General features: G+C 41.2%; 1 protein-coding gene across 1 annotated transcript in view; it reads right to left on the reverse strand.

Moving 5' to 3' along the window:
• Positions 1-17,253, reverse strand: part of NRDC (nardilysin convertase) — a 78,976-nt gene extending 61,723 nt beyond the window's left edge. Inside the window, exons 1-2 of the mRNA XM_006087379.3 lie at positions 16,752-17,253; positions 1-76 (exon numbers count right to left, since the gene is read on the reverse strand). Of these exons, the coding sequence (XP_006087441.1) occupies positions 1-76; positions 16,752-17,095 (420 nt within the window). The 5' untranslated portion in view covers positions 17,096-17,253. The remainder of the gene's footprint in view (positions 77-16,751) is intronic.
• Between the last annotated feature and the right edge of the window lie 5,687 nt (positions 17,254-22,940).

The following is a 22,940-nucleotide window of genomic DNA, read 5'->3' on the forward strand; positions in this document are numbered from 1 at the left end:
GTCTCCTGTTTTACCTTCTGTATTACTTAGGTCTGAAATCAAAAGTGCCTGCAAGCCATTTCGTAATTTGATGTATCTAAAACAAAACAAAACAAAATACATTTGAGTCAGCAATTTATTAGAATACACAATACAAGTGATCAGCTTAGCAAAAATTTTGTAAAAATTCAAGTACACACAGGAAAACCAACATTATTTTAAATTAAACTAATCAAAGTGTTGTTCTGGGAGGGGAACCTCAAAAAAGCTTATCAGTTTCTGAGTAGTTGAAAAGAAAGGATGAGAGACACTACATTGTATTTTATATACAGTGGTGGGCAAAAGTAGGTTTACAGTTGTGAATAGGCAAGTTTATTATTGTATTATTATTTATTATTTTCCAAATGAATGACTATAAACCTACTTTTGCCCACCCCTATATACAGTGTACATTTTAAATTACCATTTACATTTTTAAATTTTAAACTATGAAAATAGTTATTCAAAAACCAAATCTTAGAAGTTAAAGCCCCCACTCAGACCACCTTACTATTTTTTTAGTTTGTAAGTATTCAATAAACATTCTACCATACCAGAAGACTTAAGAGAAACATATCCCCCAATGTACGGAGCAGTCATGTAAGCTTAAACATTAAAGCAAAATCTCATACATTTAAACTCTGTTGGTTCCCTTTGATACAATGTATTTGATATTTCATACCAGTCACCAAAGCTGCTTTTATGAACTAAAAATTGAATATAGCTCTAAGAAAACAATCCCACAGCAGAGAGATGATTATCCTATTTTAGTAAAACTGCTATGCCAGTTTGATGACGGGTGCCTACTACAAACTTCTGTTTATACTCATTCTTACGTGTTATTCAATAAGCATTTACTTAGCAGCTTTTTAAAAATATTTTTTTATTGATGTCAGAGAAGAAGGGAGAGGGAGAGATAGAAACATCAATGATGAGTGAGACTCATCAATTGGCAGCTTCCTGCATGCCCCTACTGGGGATTGAGCCCCCAACTGCATGTGCCCTGACCTGGAAGCCAACCGTGACATCCTGGTTTACACGTTGATGCTCAAACACTGAGCCACATTGGCCAGGCTGCTTAGCAGCTTTTAATGTATTAGATACCATGCTACATTAAGGGTAAAAAAGAATAAAACCACATTCCTCGCCATCAGGTACTCACTGTCTAGTACCATGCAATACAATTAAGCCAGTACAATACAAATTGACAGAGGTAAACACATAATATTAGAAAGAAGGAAGCAATCAGGGAAGGCCTGTGAGACAAGGCACACTTAATTTGAGCCTTGCCGATAAGAAAAAAGTTCTAGCAGAAAGTGAAAATATTAAGGTACAAAGAAAAGAAGGACTTGATTAAGATAGAAGACTGAATACATGGCTTTAGCTCTCTCCTTTCCATATCAAAAATCGCATTTAAATAACCTCAATACTCCAGCTTACTCCTCACCCCCATCCAACACACATACCTCAAATCTATCCTCAGCAGCCTGAATAAAGCAGATCAAGAATGTGATAGGCTAAACTGTTTCCCCGATAGTCTTTTGCGAAAATCCTAACCTCTAATACCTCAGAATGTGACTGCATTTAGAAATAGGGCCTTTACAGAGATTATTAAGTTACAATGAGGCCATTATAGTGGCCCTAATCTAATCTGACTGTTTTTAAAAGAAGAAATTTGGATCCATAGACATTGGACATGTCCACACACACATGAAAGGCCATGTGAGGACATAGCATGAAGGTGGCCATCTGCAAGCCAAAGAGAGAGACCTCAGAAGAAACCAAACCTAACACCTTGACCTTGGACTTCTAGGTGGACTTGGACTCCAGAAATGAAGAAAAACAAGGTTCTGTTGTTTAAGCCACCCAGTGTTGTTGCAGCCCTAAGGCTCCATATAATGTTCCCCCACTACCTATACAACCTCCTTTCCCACCCCACTCTTTATTCATTTTTTTGTTGTTGTTCTGACCAAATAACTTTATTGTTGTTTCTTTAACATTCCAAACAGGGCCTTCGTGATTGCTATTCCATCAGCTCTTGCCCCAGATGAGTATTTGCATGGCTGCTCCATCTCTTTCAAATCTTTGCTGAAATGCCCACTTTTCAGAAATGCCTTTTCTAACCATAGTATCTAAGATAGCACCCCAGTCAATCTCTATCCTCTTTTATCCTGCTTTAACATTTTTCACACCACTTATCATCACTTGACTTTTTTTCTTATTGTTCTTATGTGGGCCTTTAGAATGTCAGCTCAAAGGGCAAGGCTTTTCTTTTCTTTCACAAGCACCTAAGACATTGCTTGGTACTTAGGGAACATTTAAGAAACATTTGTTGAACAAAAAATGTTACTGCCTAAAGAGGGCCTGATATATGATAGGCACTTAAAACTGACAAAGTGAAACAAAATATCAGCTAAAATCTAATACCTAGTTTCATAAAGATAAATATTATAAGTATACATGTATACATTAAATGTATATAAAGGTATAGCAAATGAAATAAGAGGATACAAAACAAATGTAACAGTAATCCTACATAATAAAAGGCTAATATGCAAATCAACCAAACGGCAAAACGACTGGTTGCTATGACATGCACTGACCACCAGGGAGCAGATGCTCAACACAGGAGTTGCCCCCTGATGGTCAGTGCATTTCCATAGAGGGAGCACTGCTCAACCAGAAGCTGGCTCATGGCTGGCCAGCGTAGAGGCAGTGGCAGGAGCCTCTCTCACCTCCGCAGCAGCACTAAGCCATTAGTCAGGCATCCCCCAAGGCTCCCGGGCTGCCAGAGGGATGTCTAACTGCCAGCTTAGGCCCAATCCCCCAGGGAGCAGGCCTAAGCCTGCAGGTGGACATCCCCCACAGGGTCCCGGACTGTGAGAGGGTGCAGGCCAGGCTGAGGGACCACACCGAGTGCACAAATTTTCATGCACCAGGCCTCTAGTGCGTGTGTGTGTATGGAGAGGAATAGAAGTAAAACAGGATACAAGAACTTCTGTGCCTTAATTTATAATTTCTATACTTTTTCAATTTTTTGTAATGAAAACATGTCCATTTATTATTTGTATAATAAAAGTAATTTAATAAAAACCCAAAACCCACTCCTTAACAAATTAAGAACACATACACACACACACAAAGTCCTTTGTTTTATAGAGGACTAACTCCACTAAGTCAACATCAAATCCATTTAAAGACAGTCAAGGATAAAATGCTCTTTATCATCATTTCTAGTCAACACTACATTGGAAGTCCTAATCAATAAAAAAAGATTCAAAATATACATAAATAGAAAAATTATGAGGCCAAGATAGTGAAAGCTAAAACAAATAATTGCAAAATATGACTACCTAGAGAATTAAAGAAAAATTTTTAAAATGAGTAATAAAGAGGTCAGCAAAGTATCCAAAATCAAGAACCATGAACAAAAAGCATGAACTTTCCTATGTAGCAAAGATAACTTATTAAAATGAGATTTAAATAAAAGCTCCTATTCACAAAAGTAACAAACTATAAAATACTTAAATATAAACCTAATAACAATAGCTCACATTTTAAATGTATTAACTTGCATGTCTTAACCCACTTAATCTTCCTAATAACCCTAAAGAGGTATTATTCCCATATTACAGATGAGGAAACTAAAGTACAACGAAGGTTTGTCCAAGCTTACCAGGAACTGAACTCAAGTAGCATGGCACTAGAACCCATTCTTTTCACTACTACTAAACACAGCATACATAAGGAAAACTAGAAAACTTTACAGAGAATTCATACCATACTGTTGGGTGGGAACACCCAATATTGCAAAGACATAAATTCTTCCCCCAAATTAATGTATATAGTATTCAAGGAAATTCCACTTTTAAAATCCCAAAGATTTTTGTGGAACTTGATATACTGACTCTAAAATTCATGTCGATGAGAAACACAAAAAATGCCAAGAACATTTAAAAAAAAAATGTTTTAATCCTCACCTGAGGAATATACCTTTTTTTTAATTGATTTCAGGGAGAGAGAGGGAGAGAGAGAAAGAGAAACAGAAACACTGATTTGAGAAACATCCCTCGGTTGCCTCCCATATGTGCTCTGACCAGGGATGAAACCGCAACCTGGGCATGTGACCTGACTGGGAGTCAAACCCACTACCTTCTGGTGTATGGAACAGGACAACACTCCAACCAACTGAGCCACACCTGCCAGGGACCAAGAACATTTTGAAAAGGGACAACAATGAGGGGGAACTGCCTTACCAATTATAAAAAGTCTTTTAAAGCAATTGAAATTAAACAGTCTACTGGTACAGGAACACCTACAGATGAAAGAGAACAGGTTCTAGAAACCGAGAAATGTTTATAATACTATTGCAACACTGTTTATTATAATTCAATAAATGGTGCTGAAACAAAAGACAATTCACTTAGGGAGAAAAACTAGCCATCTATCTCTACCTTACACTCAACACATAAATAAATCCCAGATAGATTAGAGAGCTAAAAGGAAAAAGCATTCTAAAAGTATTTAAGAGACAATAGTTATAACACTAGAATAAGATAATTTGTGCTAAACAAGACATAAAATCCAGAAGCTATAAAGGAAAAAATAGAAAGATTTCACGACATTCTAATTTAAAACTTTTTTAGAACAAAACATCATAAACAAAATCAAAGAGCAAAATGCACACTGAAAGAAAACACTAACAGAGAACATTCATAAAAGAGAAATATTGGAAATCACCCAAATGTCCACAGGTAGGAGAATATGCAATAAATTATCCTTTAGCCACACTATACCATAATTCAAGATTTCATTTTCATTACAGAGAGAAAATAGCAACTTGGGTTCTAGCCTTAAATTGTTATTTCTAGGCCTAATAGATAGTGCTCAATCATTTTAGGTCCAAAGAGCATACGTGAAGAGATCAACCAAAGAACTTGTATGCATAACCCACGGACAAAGACAATAGGGTGGTGGAGGCCTGGGGTGGGGGATAGGGGCGGGCAATAAGGGGTCAATGGGAGAAAAAGAGGTACATATGTAATACTTTCAACAATATTTTTTTTAAAAAAGAGCATACCTAGGGAGCTAACTTTGTAATTATACAACTTGTCATTACCTTTCCCTAAACCATGTGGTCTCAAACATTTATATGTATATATAATTATTTTTGGAAAGGTGGGGTTCTTCTAAGATGTCAATCTTTCTCAAAAACAAAAAAAAAAGAAAAAGAAAAGAAAACAAACTCTCTTCTAACTTATTTAAGCTGTCTTCCTTTATTTGGCTTCATTATCCCACTGCTCCTGTACTGAAAATAAAAGCTGAAGTCGATTTTTCAAACCATTTTCAAAACTCAAAAATACGGAATTATTTTCTTTATAATAAAGTAGCCATCAACTCATTCTTATTTGTTATTTGAGAAACCAACTTTTGTGAATCCGCTTTCAGTCACTAAAATTACCAGTTGAGTTCATGTATTTAAATCCAAGTACATATACTGAGACAATCTTGGGGGGTATTTTAATCAAGCTACTAAAATTATTAACATTATGAAGGTTGAGGCATAATGAAAGACTCCATTCTTTAACTTTCCAGTCCTGTATCTATCTATATATATATCCAGATAACCCTCTAATTGCCACCTGGTTATCCCCTGAATGACTCATGTATATATCCATCTGATATCCATTACCCAAACCACTGGGATGTCACCAGACTTCCTGGCACCCATCTTCTGGACCATCTGGCATGCATCATCCTCACTGCCTGACATCTGACTGACAACCATCCTGGACTAATCCTAGGGCTAAGAACTTAGTAGTAACTGATAATTCTCAACACTGTACTTTTTACTATAGAAACTTTTAACCTTCCTTTCTTCTTTGAAACATTTCTGGGCTTTTGCCTAGCTGTGTTTCCCATTTGCAAATTCCAACACTCTTAAATAATTCTCTATCATTTATTTCTAGCAACCCTCTGAGTTCATTTGTCAAGACTAAGCATTCATTACAATATTCCCAACTCACAGGATTGCAACAATCAGAAAAATTAAAAAATTTAAAATAAAATCTCAGTAGAGTAAAATTTCTTCACAAAAGTTAAAAATGAAATTAGAACAAAATTAAGTTTCTAAGTGGCTCATTTGTTAGCCAAGCAAGTGAGTTAGCCAACAAGTGAGTTAGATTGTGTTGGTAGCCCTGAAGAAATTTATCCACAGAAAATAAACTTGCTTAAGGCTATCAGACTTGGGGTGAGAACTATTGCAAAAAGAGTTGACATACTAGAAATATTGAGTCAAATAAAAACAAAGCAAATCATTAAGATTTTGGTCTTGATATTACCAATACTGCTGGATTGTTGTTTATTTGAGGAGTCAGGGCCAAGTTTGAAGCAAATGAGGAATTAGCCTCTATGAATATTATTGTATGTTGTTATTAATCCTCACCCAAGGATATTTTTTTTCCATTGGTTGCCTCCCACACTCGCCCCAGGTCGGCAGATCGAGGCTGCAACCGATGTCCGAAGTCCGTGCCCTTGACTGGAATTGAACCTGCCACCCTTCAGTCCATGGGCTGACGCTCTAACCTTTTAGCCACACAGGCTAGGGCCTCTATGAATATTCTTCATGGAAGAACTAGAGACAAGATCATTTTCAAAGAGGTTGAGAAAACAAGAATACAATACAACCTAAAATGTTACCACATTTATGTTGGGAAATCACCCAAATGTGTGATTAAAAACATGTATAGAGCAGAAGAAAAGCTTTAGCTGGACAAATTTATCTTTGGTGAGGTGTTTCCAAGCCTATGATTATTTATTGTCTTATTCATCAGCAGTACTTTGCAAAAAATACATGAATCTATCATGTCGTAGTGAACCAGTGGTGTTATTTGCTCTTGTAAACTTTACAATCACTAATTCTGTGAAATTTTATCAGAAATACAAGCAGAATTTCTTGAATTGCCCTTACTGTGGAGTAGTTTGATAGTTTAGCAATGGGAACATTTTATTGCAATGTTTTGAGCCAAGATTGAAGATTTTCAACCAGTATTATCAAACCTCAAATGGCTTTGGAAATTAGCTTCTGCTGCAGACTTGATATGTTTCTTAATGAATTCAACTCAAATTACAAAACAGTACTTATATGCAAACTTATCTTATGGTAAAGTCATTTCAACAACTAATGTTATCTGAATCACAAGTAATGGGAAACTGCTTTTTACACACACACTCCTGTGCTATCAAAGTTAAAAGACAAAGTCCTATCTCCATTTGCACACAAATTTGTAGCAATATGTTTTCCAAGCAAACTACAGTTCTAATAGTGTTTTTCAGACCTTGGTGGAAGCCCTTTTAACTGTGCTACTGAGGAGCTTCCACCTAATTTTCAATCATTAATTTACAATGTAATGAGACATGCTAAAAGGCAAAGATATCAGAAAAGATTCTAATAGAATTTTATAAATGCCTTTTAAGTGATAAATATGCTCAAGTAAAATCACATGCTCATGGACTGATATGAGTATTTGGCAGTACCTGTCAGTGTGAAAGCACATTTTCAAAGATGAAGTATGTAAAATCGTATTACAAATCATTAAGAGGCGGACATTTGCAATCACTTGATGACAGGGAACACTAACTTTGACCCCCTCCAAAAGCAAAATATATTCCCAATAAATAGAATTCCATTCTTCTCACTAGCAGACCTATATTGCACTAAGAAAATTACTTAAACTTAGTAAAAAATTTTATTAAAAATTTGCAGAAATTTTTTCTTTCTTGTTATATAAGTACCTATATGATAGCCTCAATTTTTCCTCTTGATTGACAAAGCCCAAAATATTTGTTATCTAGCCCTTTACAGAAAACATTTGGTAACCTCTGGGATACATTATTTTTAAAACATGTGCTCGGACAACTGGTAGTCCATATACATATATATAGTTAGTTTGTTGGTTTATTTTTGTTAATCCTGACCCGAGGATATTTTTTCCATTGATTTTTAGAAAGGGAGAAAGAAACATCAATGTGAGAGAGACATACCAATTGGTTGTCTCCCGCACTAGCCCTGACCAGGCAGGGGATCAAACCTACAACCCAGGTATGTGTCCTTGACCAGGAATTGAACCCACGATACTCAGGCCAACACTCTAAACACTGAGTGGCACTGGCTAGGGCTGGTTATCCATATTTTTAAAAAACAGTAATAAAATTAGATCCTTACTTAAATGTAAAAAGCAAAACTGCAAAACTTTTAGAAGAAAGCATATGAAAAAAGCACAAACCATAAATAAAAATATGAATAAATCTGATTAAATTTTAAGAGCTTCCTTTTTTTTCTTGGTTAATCATTACTCACCTGAGGATATTTTTCCCACTGATTTCCAAAGAGAGTGGAAGGAAGGGGAGAAGAGAGGGAGAGAGAAACTTTGATGTGAGAGACACATCAATTGGTTGCCTCCAGGAGGTGTGGATGGACCCTGCAACCCAGGTACTAGCCCTTGACCAGGAATCAAACCCGAGACCCTTTGGTGTGTGAGCTGACACTCTAAACACTGAGCAAAAGGGCCAGGGAAAATTTTAACTTTCTAAACAAAAGGTAAAGATAAGCTATTATCTTAGGAAATATATTTACAATTTGTATAACCAACAAAGAATTAGTATTTAAAATATGTAAAGAATTCTTAGAAGTCAACTTAAAAAAGGAAAAGACACAACCCAATAAAAAATGGGCCATTGATAAAAGGATAAATCCAAATGTTCAGGAAACAAGAAATACTGCTAATTAGGGAAATACAAATAAAATATTTTTAAAAGAGAAAAATATTTCCCACAGATCAGATTCTCAATAATTTTTTTTTTTTTAATCTAACATTGAGAGTCAGGAGGAATGTATAGAAGCAGGAGCTCTCATGCTCTATTTGTATAAATGTAAACTAGTATGACTAATTATAAAGACTATTATGGCAATATCTAGTAGGGTTTAAAATAAATTGTTTCACTTATAGGCATACTAGAGGCCCAGTGCATGAATTCATGCACCGGTGGGGTCCCTCAGCCTGGCCAGTGACCAAGGCCTATCGGGGGGCCAGCCAGCCAGGGGGAGGGACCCTGGAAGGTTGGCCAGCCAGCCCCCTGATAGGGGCCTATGGGGGGCCAGTTGGCAGGAGGGAGGGACTGTGGAGGTTGGCCGGCCTTTAATCGAGGCCATGTGGGGGGGAGGTGTCTCGGCCAGACGGGGGGAGGAGCATGGGAGGTTGGCCGGTGGGGGAGGGGGAGGACCCACAGGAGGTTGGCTGTGGAAGTGCACTGACCACCAGGGGGCAGCTCCTGCATTGAGCATCTGCCCCCTGGTGGTCAGTGAACATCATAGCGACTGGTCAACTGGTCATTCTGGTCATTCTGTCAGAACAATCTCTTAGGCTTTTATATATATATATATAGATACTGTGGATGAAAAAGGGACCACATACTAAACCAGACAAGCTGAGGGGAGGCCTACATGGTGAATCTTTACAAACTTAAGAGACCAAAAGTAACCACATAGGATGGTCTGAACATAAAAATTCCTAACTAAAAGTGGGTAGCCACACCCTACGCATGTAGCTTCCTTGACAAGGATCAATTTTTGCCTTAAGAGAGGCTGTATGTTGTCTTTTTGCATCTAAGGTAACACATACCTTTTAAATGTCAGAGTAATTTCCTTTTCCAGTCCCCTCAAGACACACCTACCACAAGCAGAGCAGAGACTACAGAACTCCTCAATGTTATCTTGTTCCTCAAATACCATCTCTCTATGCTGTAAATGTTAACTATCTTGTGTCCACCAATGTAAAAGAAGTGTCTCTCCATTTTACTTTTTATCCAATCCCAGATATTTTCCTGTTTTGCTTTCTCCCATCCCCTAATCTACCAAAAATAGATTTCACATAAACATCTGTCTTATCCTTTTATTCTAAAGTATAAAATAAGCTGCAAAACTGCCATTCTCTGGAGTTTTCTCAATTTGTTGAGATTTTGCTTCCCAACAATTATCATCAGTTTGGTTCAAATAAGCTCATAAAAATGCTCTATAGGTTTAGATATTTCTTATGTCAATAATACATCTATTCTATCCTTTCTACTAATAGACAAACATGGTAATTAACCGTAACTTCGCTACCCTTCCCATTGACTAATCAAGGCGATATGTAAATTAACTGCCAACCAAGATGGCGGTTGGCAGCCAGGCAGCTGAAGCGAACAGGAGGCTTGCTTGCTCCAGTGATGGAGGAAGCCAAGGTTCCCCGCCTGCGCTGCTGGCCTCTAAGCTGCACTCTAAGAAACAATGTTGCAATTATAGAAGCTAAACAATCCCCAGAAACCTGCTTTCAGCCAGCCAGGCCTCAGAGCTTAGAGCGGCAGTGATGGCAACAATGTTTCAATTATAGAAGCTAAACCCAGATACCTACTTTCAGGCAGCCGCAGCCTCAGAGCTGGAGCCGGGCCTCAGAGCTGGAGCCATGTGACAGTTATAGAAGGTAAATAAATCCCAAAAAAAAGGAGAGGCTGGGAGCTTCAGTTGCCCGCCAGCCTGAAAATGGCCCTCAGCCCCTCACCCAGACTGGCCAGGCACACCAGTGGGGATCCCCACCCTGAAGGGGGTGTGACCAGCTGCAAACAGCCATCAGCCCGTCATCCAGGCTGGCCAGGTACCCAAGCGGGACCCCCACTCTGATCCGGGACACCCTTCAGGGCAAACCAGCTGGCCCCCACCCGTGCACCAGGCCTCTATCCTATATAGTAAAAAGGTAATATGCAAACTGACCCTAACAGCAGAAGGACTGGGAATGACTGGTCACTATGACACACACTGACCACCAGGGGGCAGACACTCAATGCAGGAGCTGCCCTCTGGTGGTCAGGGCGCTCTCACATGGGAGGAGCTCTGCTCAGCCATAAGCCAGGCTAATGGCTGCCAGTACAGCGGTGGTGGTGGGAGCCTCTCCTGCCTCAGCAGCGCTAAGGATGTCTGACTGCAGTTTAGGCCTGCTCCCCGCTGGCAAGTGGACATCCCCCGAGGGCTGCCGGGCTGCCAGAGGGATGTCTGATTGCCATCTTAGGCCCAATCCCCTGGGGAGCGGGCCTAAGCCAGCAGGTGGTCATCCCCTGAGAGGTCCCAGACTGCGAGAGGGCACAGGCCGGGCTGAGGGACCCCTCCCTCCCCCCGAGTGCACAAATTTTTGTGCACTGGGCCTCTAGTATATATATAAAACCCTGATATGCAAATAGACCAAACGGAGAAACAACCAATTCACTGGTGCGCTAACCACCAGGGAGCACGCACAGAACATGGCAGGCGTCAGCGGCAGGCGACAGAGCACAGAACATGGCAGGCATCAGCAGGTGAGCGGGGGTGCCAGACCAAGGTGGGGCGCCAGTCACTGTTATCCGGGCAAGCCTCTGGTGGTTACTGAAAATTCTTGGCTCCCACACACACGGTCCCACCCGGCACTTGCACCCACTACCGGCACCTGATACCGGCCCCAATCACCCCTCAAGGCTTCTCTACCTTCCCCTGCTCCTGAGGGGCGATTGGGGCAGCAGCCACCGCTCACACCCGCTGCTGGCGCCAGCCCTAATCGTCCACACCATCAGCGGGTGTGAGCGGGGCCGGCACCATTAGTGCATGGGAGCAGTGGCAGTGAGAGTGGGCTGCTGGCAGACAGGGGACGGGGGGAGGGGCCATGGCGGGAGGGGCCAGGCGGGGGCACAGAGGATGGGCTGAGACCTGCCCCTGTGCCCATTGACGCCTCGCAGCCCACAGTTCCTTTCAAGGTGCACGAATTCATGCACTGGGTCCCTAGTATAGATATAAATTCTCAAATATGCACAAGGAATCATGTATAAAAATGATTGTTGAAGCATTGGAAACAACTTAAATGCCCAACAATGAAAGAAAAGATACATTGTGGCATAATCATAAAGAAATATATAATAGAAAACTAGGAGCACTAGTGGTTTGGCTCAGTGGATAGAGCATCAGCCCACACTGAAGGGTCCTGGGTTCAATTCCAGTCAAGGGCACATAACCTCAGTTGAAGGCTTGCTCCCTAGCCCTGGTCAGGGCATGCAGAACACAACCAATCAATGTCTCTCTCTCACATCAATGTTTCTCAGGTGAGGATTAACAAAACAAAAAAAAGAAAGAAAACTGGGAATAATGTAAGTGACCAATAATGGAAAACAGATAAATTATAATGTATTCATACAAAAAGCTACTAAATAGCTTTTAACACAAATAACTAGTGTTACATTTATCAGCATGGGCAAATATCGAAAGCAATGCTAAAACAAAACAAAAAAGCAGGTTACAAGACATTTGATGTGATATAACTTCTATTTCTATAAAGTCTTAAAACAGTAATACTGTTTACAGGTAAATGTATACTTAATAAAAATATACATAGAAACTGTATAGATGCCAAGTTCAGATAATGGTTAACCCTGGAAAATGATGGTAGAGAATGACATGGGAGGAGGCAGTGCACAAAGAGCTTCAAGTATATCTGTATGGTTTTGTTTCTTTAAAAAACTTTTTATCTAAAATAAAAGCAAGAAATAAAATTATTTTTTTTTAAAACACACACACACACACACACACACACACAAAACAGCCTGGCCAGTATGGCTCGGTGGTTGAGCATTGACCTATGAACCAGGAGGTCAAGATTTGATTCCTGGTCAGAGCAAAAGCGATTGCGGGCTCGATCCCCAGTAAGGGGTGTGTGAGAGGCAGCGGATCAATGCATCAATGATTCTCTCTCGTCATTGACGTTTCTATCTCTCCCTCTCCTTCCTCTCTGAAATCAACAAAAATATATATATTTTTAAATACAAACTGAAAAACATCTATATAATAAAAGACTAAGCGACCATTAAGGCAGAATGACCAGAATGACTGATCACTATGATGCACACTGACCACCAAGGGGCAGATGCTCAACATAGGAGTTGCCCCCTAGTGGTCAGTGTGCTCCAACAGGGGGAACACTGCTCAGCCAGAAGCCGGACTCACGCTGGCGAATGCAGTGGCAATGGCGGGAGCCTCTCCCCTCCTCCGTGGCAGCGCTAAGGAGCAGCAAGCTGAGCAGCGAGCAGGTGGGCCCCGGACTGTGAGAGGAATGTCCGACTACCGGGCCTAAGCCAGCAGTTGGACATCCCTCGAGACTGGGCTGAGGGACCCCTTCCTCCAGCACGAATTTCATGCACCAGGCCTCTAGTAACATAATAATTAGGCCAGAGGAGAAAAGGATGAAGGCATCAGAAATGGAAGCAAGACTACAAGACAGGTACTATTCTAGGCACTGAGGTACACCAGTGAACAAAACAAAGTCCTGGCTCTCACGAACAAATAAATATATACTGTATCCAATGACAGTAAGTGCTATGAAGAAAAATAAAATAGTAAGAAAGAATATAGGGGTGGGAAACCTGAGTAATGAGGTAACCTAGGGAGCAAAGGAAGCAGGGAAAAGAAGAAGTCTGGGGAATGAGCCATAGGCATTCCAAAATGTAGAGGTCAAGAGGATAAGGAGGATCCTGCAAATAAGGCAGAAAGAGAACTAAGTACAATGCTGACCTGGAAGCCAACTGAAAAAAGCACTTCAAGACGGAAACTGTGTCATATGATACTGAAAGGTCTATGAAGATAAGAACTTGAGAACCAATTGTAAAGGTTATTGGTGGTCTTGAAAATAGCAATTTTGGTACAGCAACAGTGGCAAAAGCCCACTGAGTTCAAGAAACAATAGAGGATGATAACTCCATCCTTTGTGTGTGTGTGTGTGTGTGTGTGTGTGTGTTAATCCTCACCCAAGGATATTTTTCCATTGATCTTATAGAGAATGAAAAAGAGAGGGAAAGACAGAGAAACATCGATTGGAGAGAAACACATCAATTGGTTGCCTCCTGCATGCGCCACAACCAGGGCCCTGGCTAGAGAGGAGCCTGCAACCAAGGTACATGACCTTGACCAGAATCGAACCCAAGACTCTTTGGTCCGCAGGCCGACGCTCTATCCACTGAGCCAAACTGGGTAGGCCCAGACAACTTTTTTAATAAGCTTTGCTATAAAGGAAACCAAGAAAGTTGAGTAGCTGGAAGGGGATAGTGCAAAGGGAATGTGAAGTAAAGAAATGTTTTTCCACAGAAGATAAAAACAATTACAGCATATCTGTATGCTTGTGGTAAAGATCCAGTAAGAGAAGGAAACTGATGATGCAACACAGAATGAAATAATTGATGTATGGGGTCAGTAAAGAGGAGATGGGATCTAGTGTACAAGTGGAGAGGTTTTAGTATATATAGTTGATTTATTAACAGACGCATTCAAAGACTCAAAGAGTCAGTGCCTCCCTACAAAAAATTCAGCACAACAGAGGGGAAACACAAATAGAACTCACAAAAATGAAATAGCTTGAAAAAAGTTGCTACCGGGGCATACAAGATTGTAAATAACTTAGCCACCCAGCCAGGGCTCAGCTACTGTTCTAATTGCTCTAGATGTATTTTCATTTAATGACCTCATTTCCGGCAAATTCATTTGACAAATACTTCTTTTTTTGTGTGTATTTTGTTGTTGTTGTTGTTATTTGTTAATCCTCACCCGAGGATATTTTTCCATTAATTTTTAGGAAGAGTGGAAGAGAGAGGGAAAGAGAGAGAAACATCGATGTGAGAGAAACACATCGATTGGTTGCCTCCTGCACGAGACCCCACAAGTTGGTTGGAACATCGTCCAGTTGTGCCTTGGACTGTGGTCAGGGCACATACCTAGGTTGGGGGTTCGATCCCTGGTCAGGGTGCATATCAATGTTTCTCTCTCCTTCCCACCTTCCTTTCTCTCCAAAAATCAATAGGGAAACATATTAAGTGAGGATAAAAATTTAAAAAAAAGAACAGTACCTGATACATAGTGTGTATTCTATAAATATTAGCTGTTATTATGTATCTTTATATAGGCAGACAAAAACTGAAGCTATTATTGAACATTTAATTTGGAAGACAAAAACTAAACACCTTTTATGAAGGTTTCAACTTGTTCATTTACATATTACTAATACAACCACATCTTTAATGAAAAAAGGAAAATTTAGCCCCTCCATAAAGATCTCTTTAACCTGCAACCTGGGGGGAAAAAAAATAGTACAAAGACCTGGAGTGAAAAGACAAAACAGACCGGTCTTAAACTTGAGGTTAAATCACTTTTTTCTAGATTTGTTTCAATCATCTGTCAAATGGGGATGGGTGGGGAGTGGAAAAAATTATCTCGAAGGTTCTTTACTGCTCTAAACAAATTTGTTTGTTTACAAACAAATTGGAACTAAAAATCCTTCAGCTTTCAACTCAACAAGAGTAAGAATTCTATAAAAGTCAGTCAATGGTACACTGGGTTTGGTGGCAGGGTTTTCCAATCAACTATGTTATTATTTAGCTGTGTAATTCTGAGCAAGAAGCAAACTCTCTGGATCTCAATTTCTTGAACCTGTAAAATGAAGCTGTATACAATCTCTTTAAAATACAGGACATTCTATGAAGTAAGCTACCTATGAGGGAAATATTCAGCTGGGGATTCGGCCACCAGCTAAGAGATGTTTAGAAGATTTCAGTATTGCCGAAACTGGTTTGGTTCGGTGGATAAAGCGTCGGCCTATGGACTGAATGGTCCCAGGTTCGATTCCGGTCAAGGGCATGTACCTGGGTTGTGGGCCCATCCCCAGTAGGGGGGTGTGCAGGAGGCAGCTGATCGATGTTTCTAACTCTCTATCTCTCTCCCTTCCTCTCTGTTAAAAAAAAAAAATCAATAAAATATATTTTTAAAAAAATTTCAGTATAAAGCAAAAGTAGAGAATTTCAGAACTAGGAAACACCTTACGAGTCTAAGACTCACACAACTGAGACTGATATATTCTTGGAAGAGGTCACCCAATCATGCCAGTAATGAGAAACCCATGGAAACAAGCCACTTCATCACGGGCCAACTATGATGCCTAAGTTCTTTCACTCAAGCCACACCATCCTCTAGTACAGCGGTTCTCAACCTGTGGGTCGCGACCCCTTTGGCGGTCCAACGACCCTTTCACAGGGGTCGCCTAAGACCATCCTGCATATCAGATATTTACATGACGATTCATAACAGTAGCAACATTAGTTATGAAGTAGCAACGAAAATAATTTTATGGTTGGGTCACAACATGAGGAACTGTATTTAAAGGGCCAGAAGGTTGAGAACCACTGCTCCAGTAACTTCCACCAATTAGTTTTATCCCTATTCCAACTATAAGGAAACCTCAAATATGTGTGAGTAGGTAATATACCCCTTAAGTATCCTCTCCAAAATTAAAAACCCCAACTCTTCAACCTTTCCTCATAACATAATACCAAGACTCTCTTCGCATCCAGCCTATTTTTCCTTAGAGAAACCTCCATTCTTGCTTAACGTCAAAATTACTCGAACCACTATGCCCGTTCTGACATTCTGATTCCTAGTAGAACCCAAGAGTTCCCACCTGTCCAGCTGCCACCACACTGAAGCCCCTAATTGCCCCCGCCACCTCCACCCGAGGAGGCATTCCGGGGTGGGCAGGGCGACCCTCCGGCTCCTTCAGGCGACCCAGACACAAGAAGTGACCGCGGCAGCACGAGAGGGGCCGGCCCCCGGCTCTCCTCCCCGGTCCACACCCCTCCCTCACCGGTATTGCTTGGGGTCGCTAGGAGACTTGACGATCTCAGGGTCTCCGGCATTATTGATAGGCCCCCTCCGTCCCTCCTCCTCAGATTCATCTATTCCTAGACCGGCAACCCGGCCGCTCTCGCCAGCATCCTGGCCACCGGGCTGCAGGTCGGGGCAGCTGTAGGTCGACTTCGCCTTGTTCCTTCCAGGCATGGTCGGGGTAGGAGAGGGTCTGCCCACAGCCGAGTCTTCGCACCGACCCCGCGCGTCGATTCTCCACCGCGCCGCGAGCTCCCGCCCGGCCGCACACCACAACTTCCTCCGGGTGGCACCGACTGCAGCGACCGTGACTCTCCTCAGCATTCACCACCGAGCCGCAGCGAAGGGCATCCCATTCCCCAGGGCCCGCCTCCCCCTCCTACTCCTCCAGCTGCTTTTCCTCCTCCGCGTTCCTGAGGCGGTGGCGGCCGGCGCTGGTGCTGCCGCAGCCGCCAAGGAGGCCAGGCCTGCGCCCCTCCCCCAACGCGGTCTCCCGCACGCTGACTCTCCTCGGCGCCCCGCCCCGCCCCGCCCTCCAGCCGCCGATGACGCTGCTGGTCCTACCCAATAAAGAGGCAAGACGGCAGTCACGCGCACGTAAGCAGCCAATGGAAACAGGGAATAAAAGGAACCTAGGCAGATTCGCTGACCCGGAGAGGGCTCTTCGAAACTCAGGGTGGGCGGGGCGAGGGAGAAAGAGGCGGAGGGAGCGGCGCGGAGGACGACGGGAGGAGGGCGTCCGGGCAGCCCCGCCGCGTTTATGACGTAGGCGGAGAGTTGGTGTGAGGCGGCGGCTGGAGTGTGACCCGCGACTCAGAAAAATATTCCCCTGATGAGGAAACCGAGATGCGCGCCCTGCCCCTCAGGTTCGGGGCGGAGCCTCGGCCGTGATTCAGCACGTGGAGCGCCGGAAGTAGTTTTCTTGGCCGCCGGATGGCAGTTGCCTGTGGAGCCGCGCTGAGCGGGGCTGAAGGCCTAAGATAGCCCTGGCACTGCCCCACCTTATCGCTGGCCACCTTTTGCTGTTGGTCACCCTCAAAGCCCAAAAAGGTGCTTAACCCTTTGAGTGCCAACCAGTATCCTAGGAACTATGCTAAAATTGCCAAGGCATTTTTGCTGATTTTATAGCAGTTTAGGAAAAAAATTATGAATCGCAAGTAAATGAAGTTACATATTCAAAAACTTAAGGAAACCTTTACTACATTGACATTTTTAGCAATATCATCATCACTAATAAAAGCAGACTTAGAACTGGACGCCATTTCGAAGCTTTGATAGCTCCGGGTACTTTTGGCGAAAGAGGGGAGGAGCGCGAGGCACTCTAGGGGTTAAGAGGCCGGTGAGGATGTGCTCACTCTTCTGTGCGAAAACATTTTTTAGCTTCCCCACGGACTAGAGTCCACAGTTAGTGTTAAGGTCAGCCACCATTTATTGAGCAGCTACAGCGGGTGGAGGCTGCTGCCCTCAGGTTATTTTCTGCTTGTAATGGCCTTCAGTGGCCAATTATCTAACATGTGACAGAAACAGACAGTCTGGAAAAAGTAAAAACAACTGACATGTTAGCAAGATACAATATACTGGCACATAAAAGGAGTAAATGAATGGGTGGAGAAACACTTAGAGCAGGGAGCTGTATTGATGGCTGTTGTCTTTAGGTTTGTTTAGGCTCCCTGAGCTCCACAAACACGGAATAAAATCATGAACAAAACAAAAATCCTTTCCTTCATGGAACTTGCATTCTAATTGGGAAAAAAACACAAAACAAATAATGTATTTTAAAAACAATGACAATAAGTTGGGAAGGAGAAGTGCAACGATTCAGGCAGGAAATGAAAACCTGAACTAGGGCAGCAGGTGAGGTAAAGTAATTGAAAAATGTTGAAATATCCCAGTTAATTTTCAGTCAGTAATGTTTGTTGTTGAATAAATAACTGAAGTGACGTCAATTTTGACGTTATTCTTTCTTTTAACTCTCCAAAACAATGATTCCGTAAGTAAGAAATCTTCAAATTCAGCCAGTAATTAGAACTTTCTAACTAGAAAAAAAAAAAAAAGGCCAAATTCTAAAGTGTGACCTGTTAATTTTTCCCTTTAAAAAGAGGTCTCTGAATCTTACAGGTCACCAGACTGCAGAACTATGATAACACTGCATAGTGAGCCATTCCTTCATTCAACTAACAAACTGAGCTCCTAATATGGGCCAGATGCTTGGAATAGAGTAATGAACAAGAAATTTCCCATTTTTCTTTGAGCTTACAAGAGAACTAGTAATATATGAAACAAGCACACAACTTTTTAAATTTGCCGTGACTAGTTCTAGAAGGAGAAATACAGGGGGACCTAGTCTGGTCAGAGAGTTTTCAAAAGAGAAATTTAAGCTTACATTTGAAAACTGTATAGGCATTGGTACAGGAACAGACTTGCTCAAAAGCTCTGAGAAAGCAGGTCAATATGGCTAAACTGTAATAATCTGGGATCAAAGGGAAAGTGAGTTAGTGGCCAGGATCATATAGAACCTTCCTAAGAATAAAAAGAAGTCATTGCCTTGTCTATTTTGTATAGCACTGGATTCCTATCTTCTAGAAGAATATGTTGCACATTATAGGTACTCGGTAAATAATGGTAGAACAAATGAAACAGGAAGATGTAATCACATGTGGTTTTGCAGTAGATCACTCTGGTTAATGTGTAAAAAATAGTTTGAATGGGGGAGAACGTGGGGAGTGAGGGCAAGAAGAGGGCCCAAGAACCAAGTTTTGAGGAGCTTATAAAAGAGGAAGCATTCATACAAGAGTCTGAGAAGGGCCGAAACCGGTTTGGCTCAGTGGATAGAGCGTCGGCCTGCGGACTGAAAGGTCCCAGGTTCGATTCCGGTCAGGGGCATGTACCTGGGTTGCGGGCACTTCCCCAGTGGGGGATGTGCAGGAGGCAGCTGATCGATGTTTCTCTCTCATCGATGTTTCTAGCTCTCTATCTCTCTCTCCCTTCCTCTCTGTAAAAAAATCAATAAAATATATTTAAAAAAAAAAAAGAGTCTGAGAAGGAACTATCAGCATAGTAAGAGGAAAACAAACAAAAAAATGTAATGTCACAGGAAAAATACCTCTTTGATGCTTGGCCCATTATAATTCTGACCACATAGCAATTGTCCAAAGTGTTAGATTAGATGTATGAAATATGAGAACTGGCAAGGGATCACAGAAGTACTTTAATCTGGCCTTTTCAGATATAAAGAGAAATAACCTATCTAGAGAGCTATAGCTTACAAGTAACCCAAGGTATAGCCAGGACTTCCAAACCAGAAGTATTGTTTTCCCATCAAAAATAATTTAGAGCCGAAACCGGTTTGGCTCAGTGGATAGAGCGTCGGCCTGCAGACTGAAGGGTCCCAGGTTCGATTCTGGTCAAGGGCATATACCTGGGTTGCAGGCAGTCCCCAGTAGGGGATGTGCAGGAGGCAGTTGATCGATGTTTCTGGCTCTCTATCTCTCTCCCTTCCTCTCTGTGGAAAATCAATAAAATATATTTAAAAAATAATAATTTAGAAATTTGCCACCCTCCATTTGAATATTCATAATTATTATAAAGAGTATTCAGCAAAGAAAACAGATAAATTAAGCTATTACTACTTTTTTGTGATTTTTTTTTTAATCCTCACCCAAGGATATTTTTTCATTGATTTTTAGAGAGAGTGAAAGAGGAGAGAGAAACATAGATGTGAGAGAGACACATCGATTGGTTGCCTCCTGGACCAGGGCCTGGGCTGGGAGGAACCTGTAACCAAGGTACATGCTCTTGACCAGAATCAAACTCAGGACCCTTCAGTCTGCAGGAAGACTCTCTATCCACTGAGCCAAACCAGCTACAGCTAAGCTGTTACTATTTATAGGAAATTGACACATTAGAAAGTTAAAAAGACCTTGAGATCCCCATGAAAGTCGAGGAAAACAGAGTATAATTTTTAGCTTCATTTACTCAGGCTGTCTTAGAGTATGTAAGTGCTTTTTTCCATCTTCAGCCATCCTCTACTTTCCTTTTTTTAAAAAAATATATTTTATTGATTTTTTACAGAGAGGAAGGGAGAGAGACAGAGAGTTAGAAACATCGATCAGCCGCCTCCCGCACATCTCCCACTGGGGATGTGCCCGCAACCAAGATACATGCCCTTGACCGGAATTGAACCTGGGACCCTTCAGTCCGCAGGCCGACGCTCTATCCACTGAGCCAAACCGGTTTTGGCTACTTTCCATTTTTATCTCAAGGATTTCACTCCCATCAGGTTTGGTGACCCTTCTCTTCCTATTTTGATGAGAGGTCAGAACTCATGAAAGTAAAAATATCTCATTTCTATGTTTGAGGCCTACCTCTGAAAGATATTTTAGTCAGTGTAATGGCTGTCTACTTCCCATAGGGGCAGATCTGAGCCTTACTCCTAAAAATTCAAAGGTAAATTATTTTATTAACCTCATTATCTGCCTTTATATTTAGAATCAGGATAAGTCAGAAGTGTGGAATGTTGATTCTAGGTTGAGTAGAATGGGAGTGCTATGAACCCATTAAAGTCTCAAGCCCAATGAAGTGGTTGGGTGGTGACTGCTAAATGTGGGAGGAGAGACACTGAAAGAGGAGATAGGTAACAAGAGAAATATTATTTACTTTAGAATTTTGTCCTAGACCCACGCTCTAAGAAATTATACCTTTGGAGCTCCAGTAATTAAGTGTCCTGCCAATTAATTGCTCTCCATATTTGGTAGCTTTATATTGAGGTCACGAAGTAGACATGTTCTTATAGAGTCTTCTCTTGGAAGACCAAAGTGTGCACAGCATACTAAGTTTGTATGCCCATGAGATAATGTTCTCCTGTACTATAAACATACTTCTAGGTAAAATTTGCTATTCAAACTTCAAGGTAAACTGGGAGTAACTATAAAAAATACTTGATGTCAAATAAAAAGTTATTCTATCACAAATCTAGCTTAGTGCTCTCATCTCTCAAGACAGATTTTAAGACTGTCTGGAAAGGAGAATGTGAGACACAAAGTGACATTTAAAATATGTAAGTCAGAAATCAGATCATATTATTCCCCTTTTTAAAGCCTAACAGTGGCTTTTCTTTGCACTTTGGATAAAATTTAGTTGCTTGCCATTTCCTATGAGACTCATTTATTATTTCTGTTCTTCCTCTATGTTTACAATCTCATTTACCGTTTCTGTCTTTTGCTCTATTCACACTGGCTTTTTTAAAAATTGATTTCAGAGAGGAAGGGAGAGGAAGAGAGAAAGAAACATCAATGATAAGAGAGAATCATTGATCGGCTGCCTCCTGCACATCCCACACTGGGGGTTGAGCCTGGCAACCCAGGCATGTGTCCTGACTGGGAATCGAACTGTGACCTTCTGGTTCATAGGTCGATGCTCAACCACTGAACAACACCGGCCAGTGACACTGGCTTTCTTAATGTCTTTCAATATACTAGGATAATTCTTGCCTATAGGACCATTACATCTGCTTATCTGCCCCAGCCTCCATTTTCTTTTTGAAATGTGATTTTTGCATCACTGACTCCTTCTTATAAGTTATATATCAGCTCAAATGTCACCTCTTAAGAGAAACCTTCTCTTACCATTCCACCTAAATTAATACTCATTAACTGAAATTATTTATTTGTCTAATGGCTGATTGTCTATATAATCTCTCTATTTTATAAGAGCCATTGGAGAGTTGATACTTTGTCTTGTTCCCCTTCATTTCCCCAGAATCAAAAATAGTGTCTGGCACATAGTGGGTGTTCACTAAATGTTGAATTAATGAAAGAATGATATAGAAAACAGAGATTGCTATGGAGGCAAAAGATAGGGATTAACTTTAAATTAGGAAGGAACATCTCTGTCATTGGGTCAGGAAGGAAAGAGGCACAGATTGAGCAGGAACTGCAAAGATTTTGTGTTGGAAGGAAGGAAGGGGCAGGAATTTAAAAGAGTTTCTGTGTGACCGCTCCCAACCTCTATTTTCCTTTTGAAATGTGATTCAAAGTGAATGCTGGGAATGAGGGGATAGGTAATTATGGGGCCTGCTTCCACGGGAATCAGTAAATAAGATATTTGCTTTTTGTTTGTTTGTTTGTTTAAATTTCACACATCTTGAAGCCAAGCTCAGTTGATAGTTTCA

The sequence above is a fragment of the Myotis lucifugus genome, unplaced genomic scaffold, assembly GCF_000147115.1.
Source record: "Myotis lucifugus unplaced genomic scaffold, Myoluc2.0 scaffold_37, whole genome shotgun sequence".
Taxonomy (NCBI): Eukaryota; Metazoa; Chordata; class Mammalia; order Chiroptera; family Vespertilionidae; genus Myotis; species Myotis lucifugus.